Genomic DNA, 11,784 nt, shown 5'->3' on the forward strand with positions numbered 1-11,784 from the left:
TGGATTGTATCCCTACACACACGATGTCGGGTGGATTGTAGCCCTGCACACACAATGTCGGGTGGATTGTAGCCTTGGACACACAATGTCGGGTGGATTGCATCTCTGCACACACAGTGTCGGGTGGATTGTATCCACACACACACAATGTCGGGTGGATTGTAGCCCTGCACACACAATGTCGGGTGGATTGTATCCCTGCACACACAATGTCGGGTGGATTGTATCCCTGCACACAAAATGTTGGGTGGATTGTATCTCTGCACTCACAATCTTGGGTGAATTGTAGCCCTACACACTCGCAAGTCGGGTGGATTGTATCCCTGCACACACAATGTTGGGTGGATTGTGGCCCTGCACTCACAATGTCGGGTGGATTGTAGCCGTACACACACCATATTGGGTGGATTGTAGCCCTGCCGTGGAGTTTTGCATTTCTCTCTCCATCTCCTCCAGTTAGTTATAGTATATGAAGGGAATGTGGGTGGGGCAGGAACAGGAAGAGATTGACTGTAACCATACATGATATGGGAATGTCCTTATTTTCTTTATTTAACAACACCCGATCTTAAGGATTGACTGTAACCATACATGATATGGGAATGTCCTTATTTTCTTTATTTAACAACACCCGATCTTAAGGATTGACTGTGACCATGCTTGATATGGGAATGCCCTTATTTTCTTTATTTAACAACACCCGATCTTAAGGATTGACTGTGACCATGCTTGATATGGGAATGTCCTTATTTTCTTTATTTAACAACACCCGATCTTAAGGATTGACTGTAACCATGCATGATATGGGAATGTCCTTATTTTCTTTATTTAACAACACCCGATCTTAAGGATTGACTGTAACCATACATGATATGGGAATGTCCTTATTTTCTTTATTTAACAACACCCGATCTTAAGGATTGACTGTAACCATACATGATATGGGAATGTCCTTATTTTCTTTATTTAACAACACCCGATCTTAAGGATTGACTGTGACCATGCTTGATATGGGAGCGTCACTGTTTTCTTTATGTAACAAAATTCGATCTGAAGGATTGTATGACTGTGCACATGCACAATATGGGAACGTAACCAAACTAAAACTCAGTCTCAAGGAATGACTGACTGTTCCTGTGCATTGTTTTGGACTGTCCATATATTTTCTTTGCATGACGCAACAAAATCGGTATTAAGCTGCCGAACGTCCTCGGAAACAAGTGATGTATTACTGGATATTAGCCAACCGCCGTTATTGTAATTATTGTTATTCTATTTTTATATTAACTAACTACCGTTAACGTTGTTGTTATCAGTGTTATGTATGCTCATTTGTATTAATTAACCACCATCATCGTTGTTATTGTGTTATGCTCGTTGATACTAACCATCGTTATCTTTGTTGTTATTGTTATGCTCATTAAATATTAACTACCGTTAATCGTTATGATTGGTGTTGTGCTCACTGAAATTTAACCACTAGAGTTGTTATTGACATGCTCACTGACTTTACCAACCACCGTTATCGATGTTATTGTTTATCTGTTGTTGCTTCCGACAACACCACAGGCTGTCTGTTGCTGATAACATTGGTTACAATCAGGTTTAACGTGACATCAACCTTGAGGACTTTGATTTCACTTGACTTGCGCGTGCGGGGGTAGGGTGGGGGTGTCGGCGTCTAATGTAACTGTGTGGTGAGGGTGGGCAAGGTTTGTTTAAACACACTGACATCAGTTTATGGGGGATGGGAGCGGGGGGTGGGGGGGCGTGGTGGGGGTAACCAACGAAGCACATCCCGGGGGTGGACCTCTCAACCCATGACAATGCCCCATACCCTTCCCCGTGGTCAACTGACCACCTATCCCTCCAGCCCTCCACAGTGCCACCCGACTGTCGGCATTGACTGTCAGACGACCGCAAGGGCCATAGCGGGGCTCAAGACATCAGGGGAAAAAAGAAAAAAAGAAGTAAAAAAAACAAACCACTAGATGTTCAAAATCATGTTTATAATCATAAAGACCGTTTCAAATCGAAATGTGGCTGCAATAGATGTATGCAAAGGGGACAAAATCTTCCAACGGTCTTTCGCTGATAAACTAAACTAGAAATGAAACAAAAAGAAAACAAACAACAACAGCAGCACACAAGAACAGAAAAAAAGAAAAAAAGTGTGTGGAACATGGCGAGAAAAGGAGTCAGTAAAACGTTAATGCCTCAAATATACAATTTTGCAGTATTAAAAAAGAAAAAAAAATCGCTGAGGTCGGCTTGACCATGTAGTAGTTAGAAAACAAATTAAAAACTTCTTTTGAATGACAGATTACAAGAAACGGCGTCGACGCGTTTTATTGTTGATTAATTTTGAAATGCGTTCACGATAATGTTTTGTATTGGTCAGAGTATATTTTTGTTCATCAACACGGTTTTTTGTTTATTTATTTATTCATTCGTTTATTTATTCATTTATTTGTCTTTTTGTGTCATTTGCGAGCCACAGCCCAGATCATTAATTTTTTTTTTTTGTTGTTGTTTATCATGAAGGCAATAAATCTACAACTGATAGACACTCTTTATTTTCATGGCGACTTGGTCTGTAAGTTAACATTTCTTTGGCTGGTTTCCGTATTTGATCGGAAATATAATTAGGGTGATTATTATTTTCATTGTTATTTATTTCTTATACTACTTATTTGATTCATTAGAAATAAATTTCCCAAAGGAGAAAAGCATAGTGCCATTATGGGAATAATTTGCCTGGTCTCGAAATCGCGGACAGCTTCTGTTAACGAATTTCTGTTTCTGAGATAGTTTACTCATTCCGTACCGGCAGGAAAAACAAAACAAAACAAAAAAAACAGAAAAAAACAACCCAAAAACGAAACAAAAAAACAAAACAAAAAAACAACCATCAAACGATCAGTTGTCAGCGGTTATTATTTCGGGCATGTGGTTGTGACTATTCTGTTTATTTTGGCTGTTTCTCACTTCTCACCCCCGTGCAGTTTTTTTTAATTTATTGTTATTATTATTATTATTATTATTATTATTTTTTTTAGCAGTACACAGTAAAAAGGTTGCGATACAACAGTAAAGGTTGTGATACAAACCTACTGATAGTTTAAAAGAAATTACAGACATCCTCGTGCTGGTCGCGGTAATGGAGGAAAAAAAAGAAGAAAAAAAGAAAAAAGAAACACACACACAAAAAAAAAAAAAGAAAACCCAAACAAACAAACAAAAAACAAACAAAAAACCCCACCAACAAAATAATGCAGTTACCGAATGATGTTTTCAATGAAAAAAAAAAGAAAAAAGTTCCACTGTTCAATTTTTCCGTTTGATTTGTAGTTCTACCGTTATATATATTTATTCCTGCACGTTACTTGAACTTGGTTGTTGATTTTGGTGTTTTTTATTATTTTTTTTTAACACGTTTATAAAACGCTGATACCGAAAACACATGCAGTTGTTTGTAATCCGAAATACGCCACGCGTGATCTACCCTTACCTCATTAATACAGTCCGTTCGCTCTTAACAATTTTTTGGGGGGTTTGATTTGTAAAAAATAAAATAATTATTAAAGTTACAAGCAATTAAGATGATTAAAAATATATTAATGATTACTCATCTGCTCGTTTATGATCCAGTTTACCGTCCGCTGATCCGTCACTGAAAAAAAGAAAGAAGAAAAGAAAGAAGAAAAAAGAGAAGGGGTAATTTATCTGTTTACGGAATCTGTCAACGGCGTTACTGTTGCCATGGTTGTTGATGATGAAGGATAACAGTTGTTTTCTTTTAAATCAAAGGGAAGGGGAAACGAAATAGAAAAAAAAAAAAAAATTCTAAAGGGGAGGAAAAACAGCAACAAAGAAAAAAACAACAACAAAAAACGGAGAGACATAAAATAGTGAACATATTTTGAAATAGTGAAAAACTATTGAACACAATTTTAAAGGGGAGACCAAGCAAATTGTGTGGAGAGAACAAAACTTTCTTTTTACACCCAACTGCCGGCCTCACTGTGGAAACATTTTAGAATCAATTAATATTATCTTGTTATTTTTAGGATCCGTATTTGTCCCTTTGAAATACCTCTTTTGTTTCTTTTTTGATGTTGTAAATTCAGACGATACATGACTGAAACAAAAAGGGAAAATGGGTGAAAATTGGAGAAGTTGGTTAAAGTGAACCACTTCACAACACCCTGGTTATCCTGAACAATTTCGCAGAACACCGGTCAGTTTGTTATTGGGTCTTTCTTTCGGTCTTGCAGTCGGTAACAGGCCTTGTATCTCTTCTTCTTCTCTCTCTTTCTCCCTCCCTCTCTCTCTCTCTCTCTCTCTCTCTCTCTATATATATATATATATATATATGTATATATATTCCCTTAGGATTTTTCCTTTGTTGGAATCAGCTACCTTTCCGGATAGAAGACGTCTACCTTCAATAATTGAAGAAATTTATGTAACATTAAATGTGGTTTCTAAGTTACCAAGTATTTAAGCTTAAATGGATTTACTCTGTTTTAATTTTAGTGTGGATTGTTTACAAACGTTTCTTCAATTCATACAGCGCCAGGATACATCAGAATCTGAAAAGTATTCAAACTGTCTTGAATGACATTTGATTAAGACAAATACACCAACTAGCAAGAAGTCTTAATAAATAAATTAAGTAGGTTCTGGTTGAACCAGCAGACTTTGATGCTGGTATACATCCCACATGATTCAAAGAGAAACTTAGCTGTTCAAAGGATCTTTTTTTTGTTGTTGTTGTGCAAGACTGGTAAAGGCAAGTAGATATCTATTTTATACATCAGTTACAGGGTGTTTAAACCAAACTTTGGTCGAGATGCTTATTTTACAGTGTTACTAAAGAATTGTATAATTGAGTTAGTGAAGTTTAGAGCAACCAGTCATCCATTGCCTGTTATTGAACAGCGTTTCGACAATTTATCTCGAAATGAAAGAATCTATGATGCATGTTCCACAAACCACAAGGCTGATGACTTTAACTATTTGTTAGTGTGCCCCATTCCCCCTAACCTTTTTTTTTTTCTTTTAAAGTCACAGATATATCTAGATATTTTAGAACCCACCCAAGCTCTATTGAAATCAACTTACTGTTTACCGAAAAACAAACAAAAAATATTGTTGAAACATAGATATTTTTTTTCTTCAGTCCGTAGTTCATTTTGATAAAATTTTGTGTATTTATAGGGAAAAGATTTTTGTCCATTGTTAATGAAAAATTACATTTTAATGTGTATTTGCGTGTTTGCTTAAATGGGCTTATTTCTAGTTTTTGATATCACTCTTTTTGTTTGTATGGTGTGTGTGAAAGAGACACATTGTAACAAATCAGTGTCCTCAGGGGGTAGAAGCAAACTTCATGCCTTTTCTTGTTTAATTTCATTTGATTGATTGAGGGAAATGTGTTATATGGTGGTCATGGGCGCGACAGCTGTTTGTTCGTTTTTCTTTCTTTCTGTTTTCTAAAATTGCTTTTGTATATTTGTATACATGTGTAAAGAAATCGCAACAAACGGAAAACTTCGATGTTAATGAAGTTTTCCGTTTGTTCCGGTTTTGTTTTTGTTTTGTTTTTTTTTTGTTCCAATGTTTCGCTAAGAAAGTGATTTCTTCTTGTATCTCAGTAGCCTACGTTTGAAGAATAACGATGTAATGAATATTAATAATTGTCCTTTTTTTAAGATTAAGTATTAATACTTTTATTTTCATTCCTGAAGATTAAGACGCGAAAGCAGTAATAAGGTATAATTCAACCAATATATATATATATATATAATTTTTTGTATCTAGTTTTAAGTGGTTCATGACTCAGTACTCCATCCGCTGTCCATTTTTTTACGTTCCCACAAAACCTTCGAAGCAGGGACTGCGAAGAGAGAGAGAGAGAGAGAGAGAGAGAGAGATTTAGCAGAGTGTCGGGTAGGCGGGTAGGTTTTCGGGTGGGGTCAGTGTGGAATGGACGCCAAACAAAAGGAAACCTTCCACACTGTGGAGAGAGGGGCAACTGGCGCTAATCGTTGGTCTCGTGTTGTTTCAGGTGTGTGTGTGTGTGTGTGTGTGTGTGTGTGTGTGTGTGTGAATAAGATGCTGAATCTTTCTTTCCGTTAGTGTGCGTTTATTTTCGTTTGTTATTAGTATTTCTATTTTCATTAGACTTATTCTTTGTTGCCGGTTGAAAAGAGTATGCTGTACAACGGTACACAAATACACCACCCACCATGAAGCCCACCAAATCTCCCAGCGTCCGCCCCATCACCCCCCCCCCTCAAAAAAGGCGATTTTGGTCCTGATTTTTTATATACAATTATTTTGATACATTTACTTATTGTATTCACATATTTCCAAGTTGTGTTTTTTTTTTCTATCTCCCTGTTTTTATTAGCGCGGAAGAATAGTAAAATAATAGCACAGTGTGCTAATCTAGCGCCGATGCATTTATTTTATTGATGTAAGCAGTCACTTGTTCTGAGATATGAATTAAATTGCTACAGATTGACAACTTGTTTGTTGTTAAATCAAAGAAACTAAATGACAGTTCCTTTATTTATAAGAAAACTGTTCTATATAAAGATGATCAAACTTCGTTAATTATCTATTTGTTTATGATTTCGAATTTCTTATATATAATTTGTTTGCGGTGTGTTTAACCAAACAAAATTAACACATAACTGCCAAAATAATACCAAAATCTGCCGATGAAGATAAAAAAAAAAGAAAAAAGCGAACAATATCAGTACCGTCAGTTTCATGCCGTAAACAAAACATGTCACGTCGAAGAACAATCGTTCCTGCATGCTCTTGCGGTTTCTTTCTTTTTTTTAATTTTTTCTTTTCAATTTTTACTTAAAGACCTTTCGGTTGGTTAACCCTGTGTTTAACCCTGCTGTAGGTTCCGTTGTCAGCAAAAAAAAAAAAAAAGAAAAAAAAGGAAACTAGAAAAATGAACAATATATATATATATATTTATATATATAATCTCAATTGATAAACAAGCAACTGCAACACGAGCAAGGAGACACCCGTGGACTTAACACGTCAAATCGGTGGGACAACCACTGTTCCTCGTCAATTCAAAACTGGCGAAGGTGACAAAGGTCGAGGTCGCCTAGTAACTTTTACGACACAGGTTCACACATCTTGGCAGCCTCGTTCTGTACCAACCCGTCAACATCATTAGACGTTTGTTATTGTTGGTAATTGGCACTGTGTCTTTGTGCCTGAGGTGTTAAGGACAACCATTGAGAGAGAGAGAGAGAGAGAGAGAGAGAGGGGGTGGCCTAAATGCTACACCAACATGTCAACACCGATGGAAAACATGTTGTTACTGTCATTTTCTCTCACTAAGGGCGCGTGCAAAGAGAGAGAGAGAGAGAGAGAGAGAGAGAGAGAGAGAGGGAGAGGCTAACCACCGTGTCAATATTTCTGGTAAACGTGTTGTTGTTGATAATTGTCTTCTTTCGTTGTTGTGTCTCCGGTGTTAAGAGAGGGGGCGTGCGGGAGCGTAACACACACACACACACACACACGCACACACGCACACACGCACGCACGTACGCATAAACACACACACAGAGAAAGAGAGAGAGGGAGAGATCGAGATCGCGTTACTTGAGAGTGTGGGCCACGGGTGCATGCAGGGTGTTGTGGTGGTGTAATACACACACTTTTGACACAGGTGTGACAAGTGTTGGTTGTAGAGAGATCTCCTGTGCCCTCACCTTGCTGTGACAGTGTTCTCATAGCGTGCAGGGTCGTTTGCCTCTCAATCAGTCGGCTCCTCTCCTCTTCATACTTTTTTTTTCCCTGTAAGCTCCCGGCCTGTCTGACTTGGGCTTTAGGGTATACACGGATTAACACGCGAGCGCGCACGCACTTCAGCAACAAAACTCACTGTGTGTGTGTGTGTGTGTGTGTGTGTGTGTGTGTGTGTGTGTGTTCTATTAAAAATAAGAAAGAAAGAAAGAAAAATATGAGCATTTACTATTTTTTCTTCTTAAAATATTGCCTGCTTATGCACTCGTGATTTCTAGATATACTTGAAAGCTTTGAACACACACATTCATCTTTGTATCTTTTTTCTCTGCTTGTTTACTTCGTGCACGGTCTTTCTTAGTTAAGCTTTCTGCTGCATTGTAGTAAATGGTCACTTGACAAATTCTGACAAGGAGGAGAAGAAAATTGGAAAAAAAAACACCCCAAAACCCCCAAACACACACTTAGCATCTACAGATTATTTAAAAAGAAGAGGTTTGGATTGGGGCATTATGACGAACAGAGAGAGAGAGAGAGAATAGATCCAAGCCCATATGTCTTCATTTTCCGTAGTGTTTTAACTCACTCAGTACGGCCAGTCCTCTCTTCTCCTCCACACAGACCCCTCGGATGTCCAGTGGGTGTCTGAATGACCCAACCTTTAGCTTCCGTTGTCAGAATTGTGATAGTCTTTGTCAACATTCACCTCTTCAGTATAAGAGCCTTCCGTTTAATATTTTGATGATGGTAATTAGGGTGAAACCGCTGTTAACGTCGTCTCTTTCGCCGTTCGTATGGAGAGAGTTAAATTTCAATCTTGGGATTTATGACCGATAGTATCTCTCTCTCTCTCTCTAATATATATATATATATATATATATATATATATATATATATATATATATATATATATATATACGTAGAAGGACACTATGCATTTATTTCGCTTCTTTCGCCATACACATATTGTTTCATCAGTATCAAAGAAGCAATGTAGGTATCCAAGTGCAAATCTTAGACAGCAACCTCGATTATAAACAAGCAGTTTTGCAGATACTGTCTGTATTTCCAAATGAATTCTAGACAGACATCGGTATGAATTTTTTTTTTTTTCATCTTCAGTTTTATTTCTTTATTCATAAAGGAAAAAAAAAGAAACAAAAAGATCATTTTAATAATAATGAAAAAAAAAGAAGAAAAAATAAATATTTATAGCAATTATATAAGTTCTTTTATTGGGTGGGGTCAGCGGTTTGCGTCGATCATATCATAAAAAGTAATATTTAGGAGATCTTTCCAGGACGTTGAAGTTGTAGTGATGTCAGGTACAAACCGGTCAGTTCAGTGCCGCATCGCTAGGAAGCGTCAGGAATACCCGCTTCCCTTTATATATATATATAAATTTTTCTTCCTCCTTCTTTTTTTTTTTTATACCCCCTGCAGTGAAGTTTATTTTTGAACTCTGTTCCGACAATGATTTCACATGAAAATGTGCTCACATAAAATTACAAACTTTTACGATAATGATATATATATATATATATATATATATATATATATATATATATATCATTATCGTAAAAGTCATATGATTACATACACACATACATACATACATGTCAGTATTTCTGGTAAACGTGTTGTTGTTAATTGTCTTCTTTCTTTGTCACGTCTCCGGTGTTAAAAGGGAGAAACACACACACACACGCACACACACACACACACACACACACACACGTACACGTACTACGCATACACACATACATACCATAACTGTTTTCTTTACCTCGGTGATTTTCTCTCTTTTGATCATCTTTATTTAAAAAAATGTTTCATTAATAATTTTTCATTAAAAAAAAATAACACACACTGCTGAATTTATTATCATTCGTGCATTTCTGCCATTTAAAAAAAAAAAAAAAATGTACGAATGCATAATAGTCATTGAAGGTGCGCACGCACATTAGGCAAACCATGGCCAGTATAATTATGATATGAGCACATTATTCTTCCAAAGCTTTTATGCATATTATCAGTCATGCAAATATGACATGCATGTTGTATCATAACGCTTGCTCTCTGAATTCCGTTAGTACGAAATGTACAGCACTCTGCGAGGTTGAAAATGCTTTTTCAGGACTTCCTCCTCCTCTTCCTCCTCTTCCTCCTCCTCTCCCTCCTCTTCCTCCTCCTCTTCCTCCTCTTCCTCCTCTTCTTCCTCCTTCCTCCTCTTCCTCCTCCTCTCCCTCCTCTTCCTCCTCCTCTTCCTCCTCTTCCTCCTCCTCTCCCTCCTCTTCCTCCTCTTCCTCCTCCTCTTCCTCCTCTTCCTCCTCCTCTTCCTCCTCTTCCTCCTCCTCCTCTTCCTCCTCTTCTTCCTCCTCTTCCTCCTCCTCTCTCCTCTTCCTCCTCTTCCTCCTCTTCCTCCTCCTCTTCCTCCTCCTCTTCCTCCTCTTCCTCCTCCTCTCCCTCCTCTTCCTCCTCCTCTTCCTCCTCCTCTTCCTCCTCCTCTTCCTCCTCCTCTCCTCCTCTCCTCCTCCTCTTCCTCCTCTTCCTCCTCTTCCTCCTCTTCCTCCTCCTCTTCCTCCTCTTCCTCCTCCTCTCCCTCCTCTTCCTCCTCTTCCTCCTCCTCTTCCTCCTCTTCCTCCTCCTCTCCCTCCCCCTTCTTCTTCTTCTGCACATCGCTGTCTGCTCCTTTGTTTATGTTCCCATCTCTTATCGGAATTATAGTGGTGAGCGCGGGGTGTGTTTTTCTTCATGATGTTATTAGCGTGTAACTTGTTGTTGCTGTTGTTGTTGTTGATGATGTTCTCCTTCTTCTTAATCTTTTTCTTGTTCTTCTTCATCTTCTTGTTCTTCTTATTAATCATCGTTATCTTCTTCTTCATCTTCTTCTTAATCATCAAGGCCTGACTAAGCGCGTTGGGTTACGCTGCTGGTCAGGCATCTGCTTGGCAGATGTGGTGTAGCGTATGTGGATTTGTCCGAACGCAGTGACGCCTCCTTGAACTACTGAAACTGAAACTTAATCATCATCATCATCATCATCATCACCACCACCATCTTGTTGTTATGCAGTCTAGGAACTCCCATGGCGTGTGGAAGTGTGTTACTGAGAACCGTGTTGTTTTCTTGCAGACGGAGAGTCGGCAGGCATCCCCTGAGCGCCATTGTGAACCAGCAGAGTAAGTACCACCCCCTTCCTCTTCCTTCCCCTACTCTCTAGAGACTCCCACGGGCACCAGCACTACCCAGCCGAGTAAATAACTTAACAGTAAAAAGTAACGAAACTAAAAGTAAAAAAAAAAAAAAAAAAAAAGATTTGACCCCCCCACTTAGTGCCCCCACGTGACGCCAGGGAGACCAGAGCACGAGGCCAAAGTGCACGTGCACCTCCCCCCACCCCCTACCAGCTTCTCCCTCCCTCCCCCCCTCACCCTCCCTCCGACCAGCCCCGGAGGAGGAGAGGAGGCACAAGGGGGGCCCTCGCCGGCCAACAATGTCCCTTAGCCCCGGCAAGAACTCACACTCCACCCCCTTCTCCGTCACAGATATCCTCTCCCCGCATTGCAGCCTAGAGGACTACAAGAAGATCGAGGCTAGCATCCAGCCCCTCGGCTCCTACCACCACCCTCACCCTCACCACCACCGCACCTCCACTACCACCACCTCCACCACCACCAGCGGACAGACGTATAGTCCTCACGTGATGTCTTCCATGGCCGGGATGGGGAGCATGTCAGTGCCGGTGACCACGTATTACAACGTGCCTCAGCTGACGCATCATGCAGCGGCAGGCTTCGCCGGGGCGGCCGCCCAGTATGGGTGCAACGGGTCGGACCTCACGGGCTACGACCCCACGGGCCGCCACGCCTCGTCCGGCTGGTACGCGTCCAACCCCGACCCCCGCTTCGCAGCTTGTGAGTACGGTAATGACCAGGCTTTTGACATTGTGTGTGTGTGGTGTGTGTAGTCTAGATAGTATGTAGTGTGTGTAGT

The 11,784-nt window shown here is 39.6% G+C and overlaps 1 protein-coding gene across 2 annotated transcripts in view; it reads left to right on the forward strand.

The window, feature by feature from the left end:
- The first annotated feature begins 11,126 nt into the window (after positions 1 to 11,126).
- The window catches only part of LOC143281560 (homeobox protein Nkx-2.1-like), a 28,031-nt gene continuing 27,373 nt past the window's right edge, over positions 11,127 to 11,784 (forward strand). The window contains exon 1 of one of the 2 annotated variants that reach the window (XM_076586788.1): positions 11,127 to 11,714. In XM_076586788.1, coding sequence (XP_076442903.1) covers positions 11,285 to 11,714 — 430 coding nt within the window. In that variant the 5' untranslated portion in view covers positions 11,127 to 11,284. The remainder of the gene's footprint in view (positions 11,715 to 11,784) is intronic. The other variant, XM_076586789.1, reaches the window with a different exon arrangement.

Source organism: Babylonia areolata, chromosome 4 (assembly GCF_041734735.1).
Source record: "Babylonia areolata isolate BAREFJ2019XMU chromosome 4, ASM4173473v1, whole genome shotgun sequence".
NCBI lineage: Eukaryota > Metazoa > Mollusca > Gastropoda > Neogastropoda > Buccinidae > Babylonia > Babylonia areolata.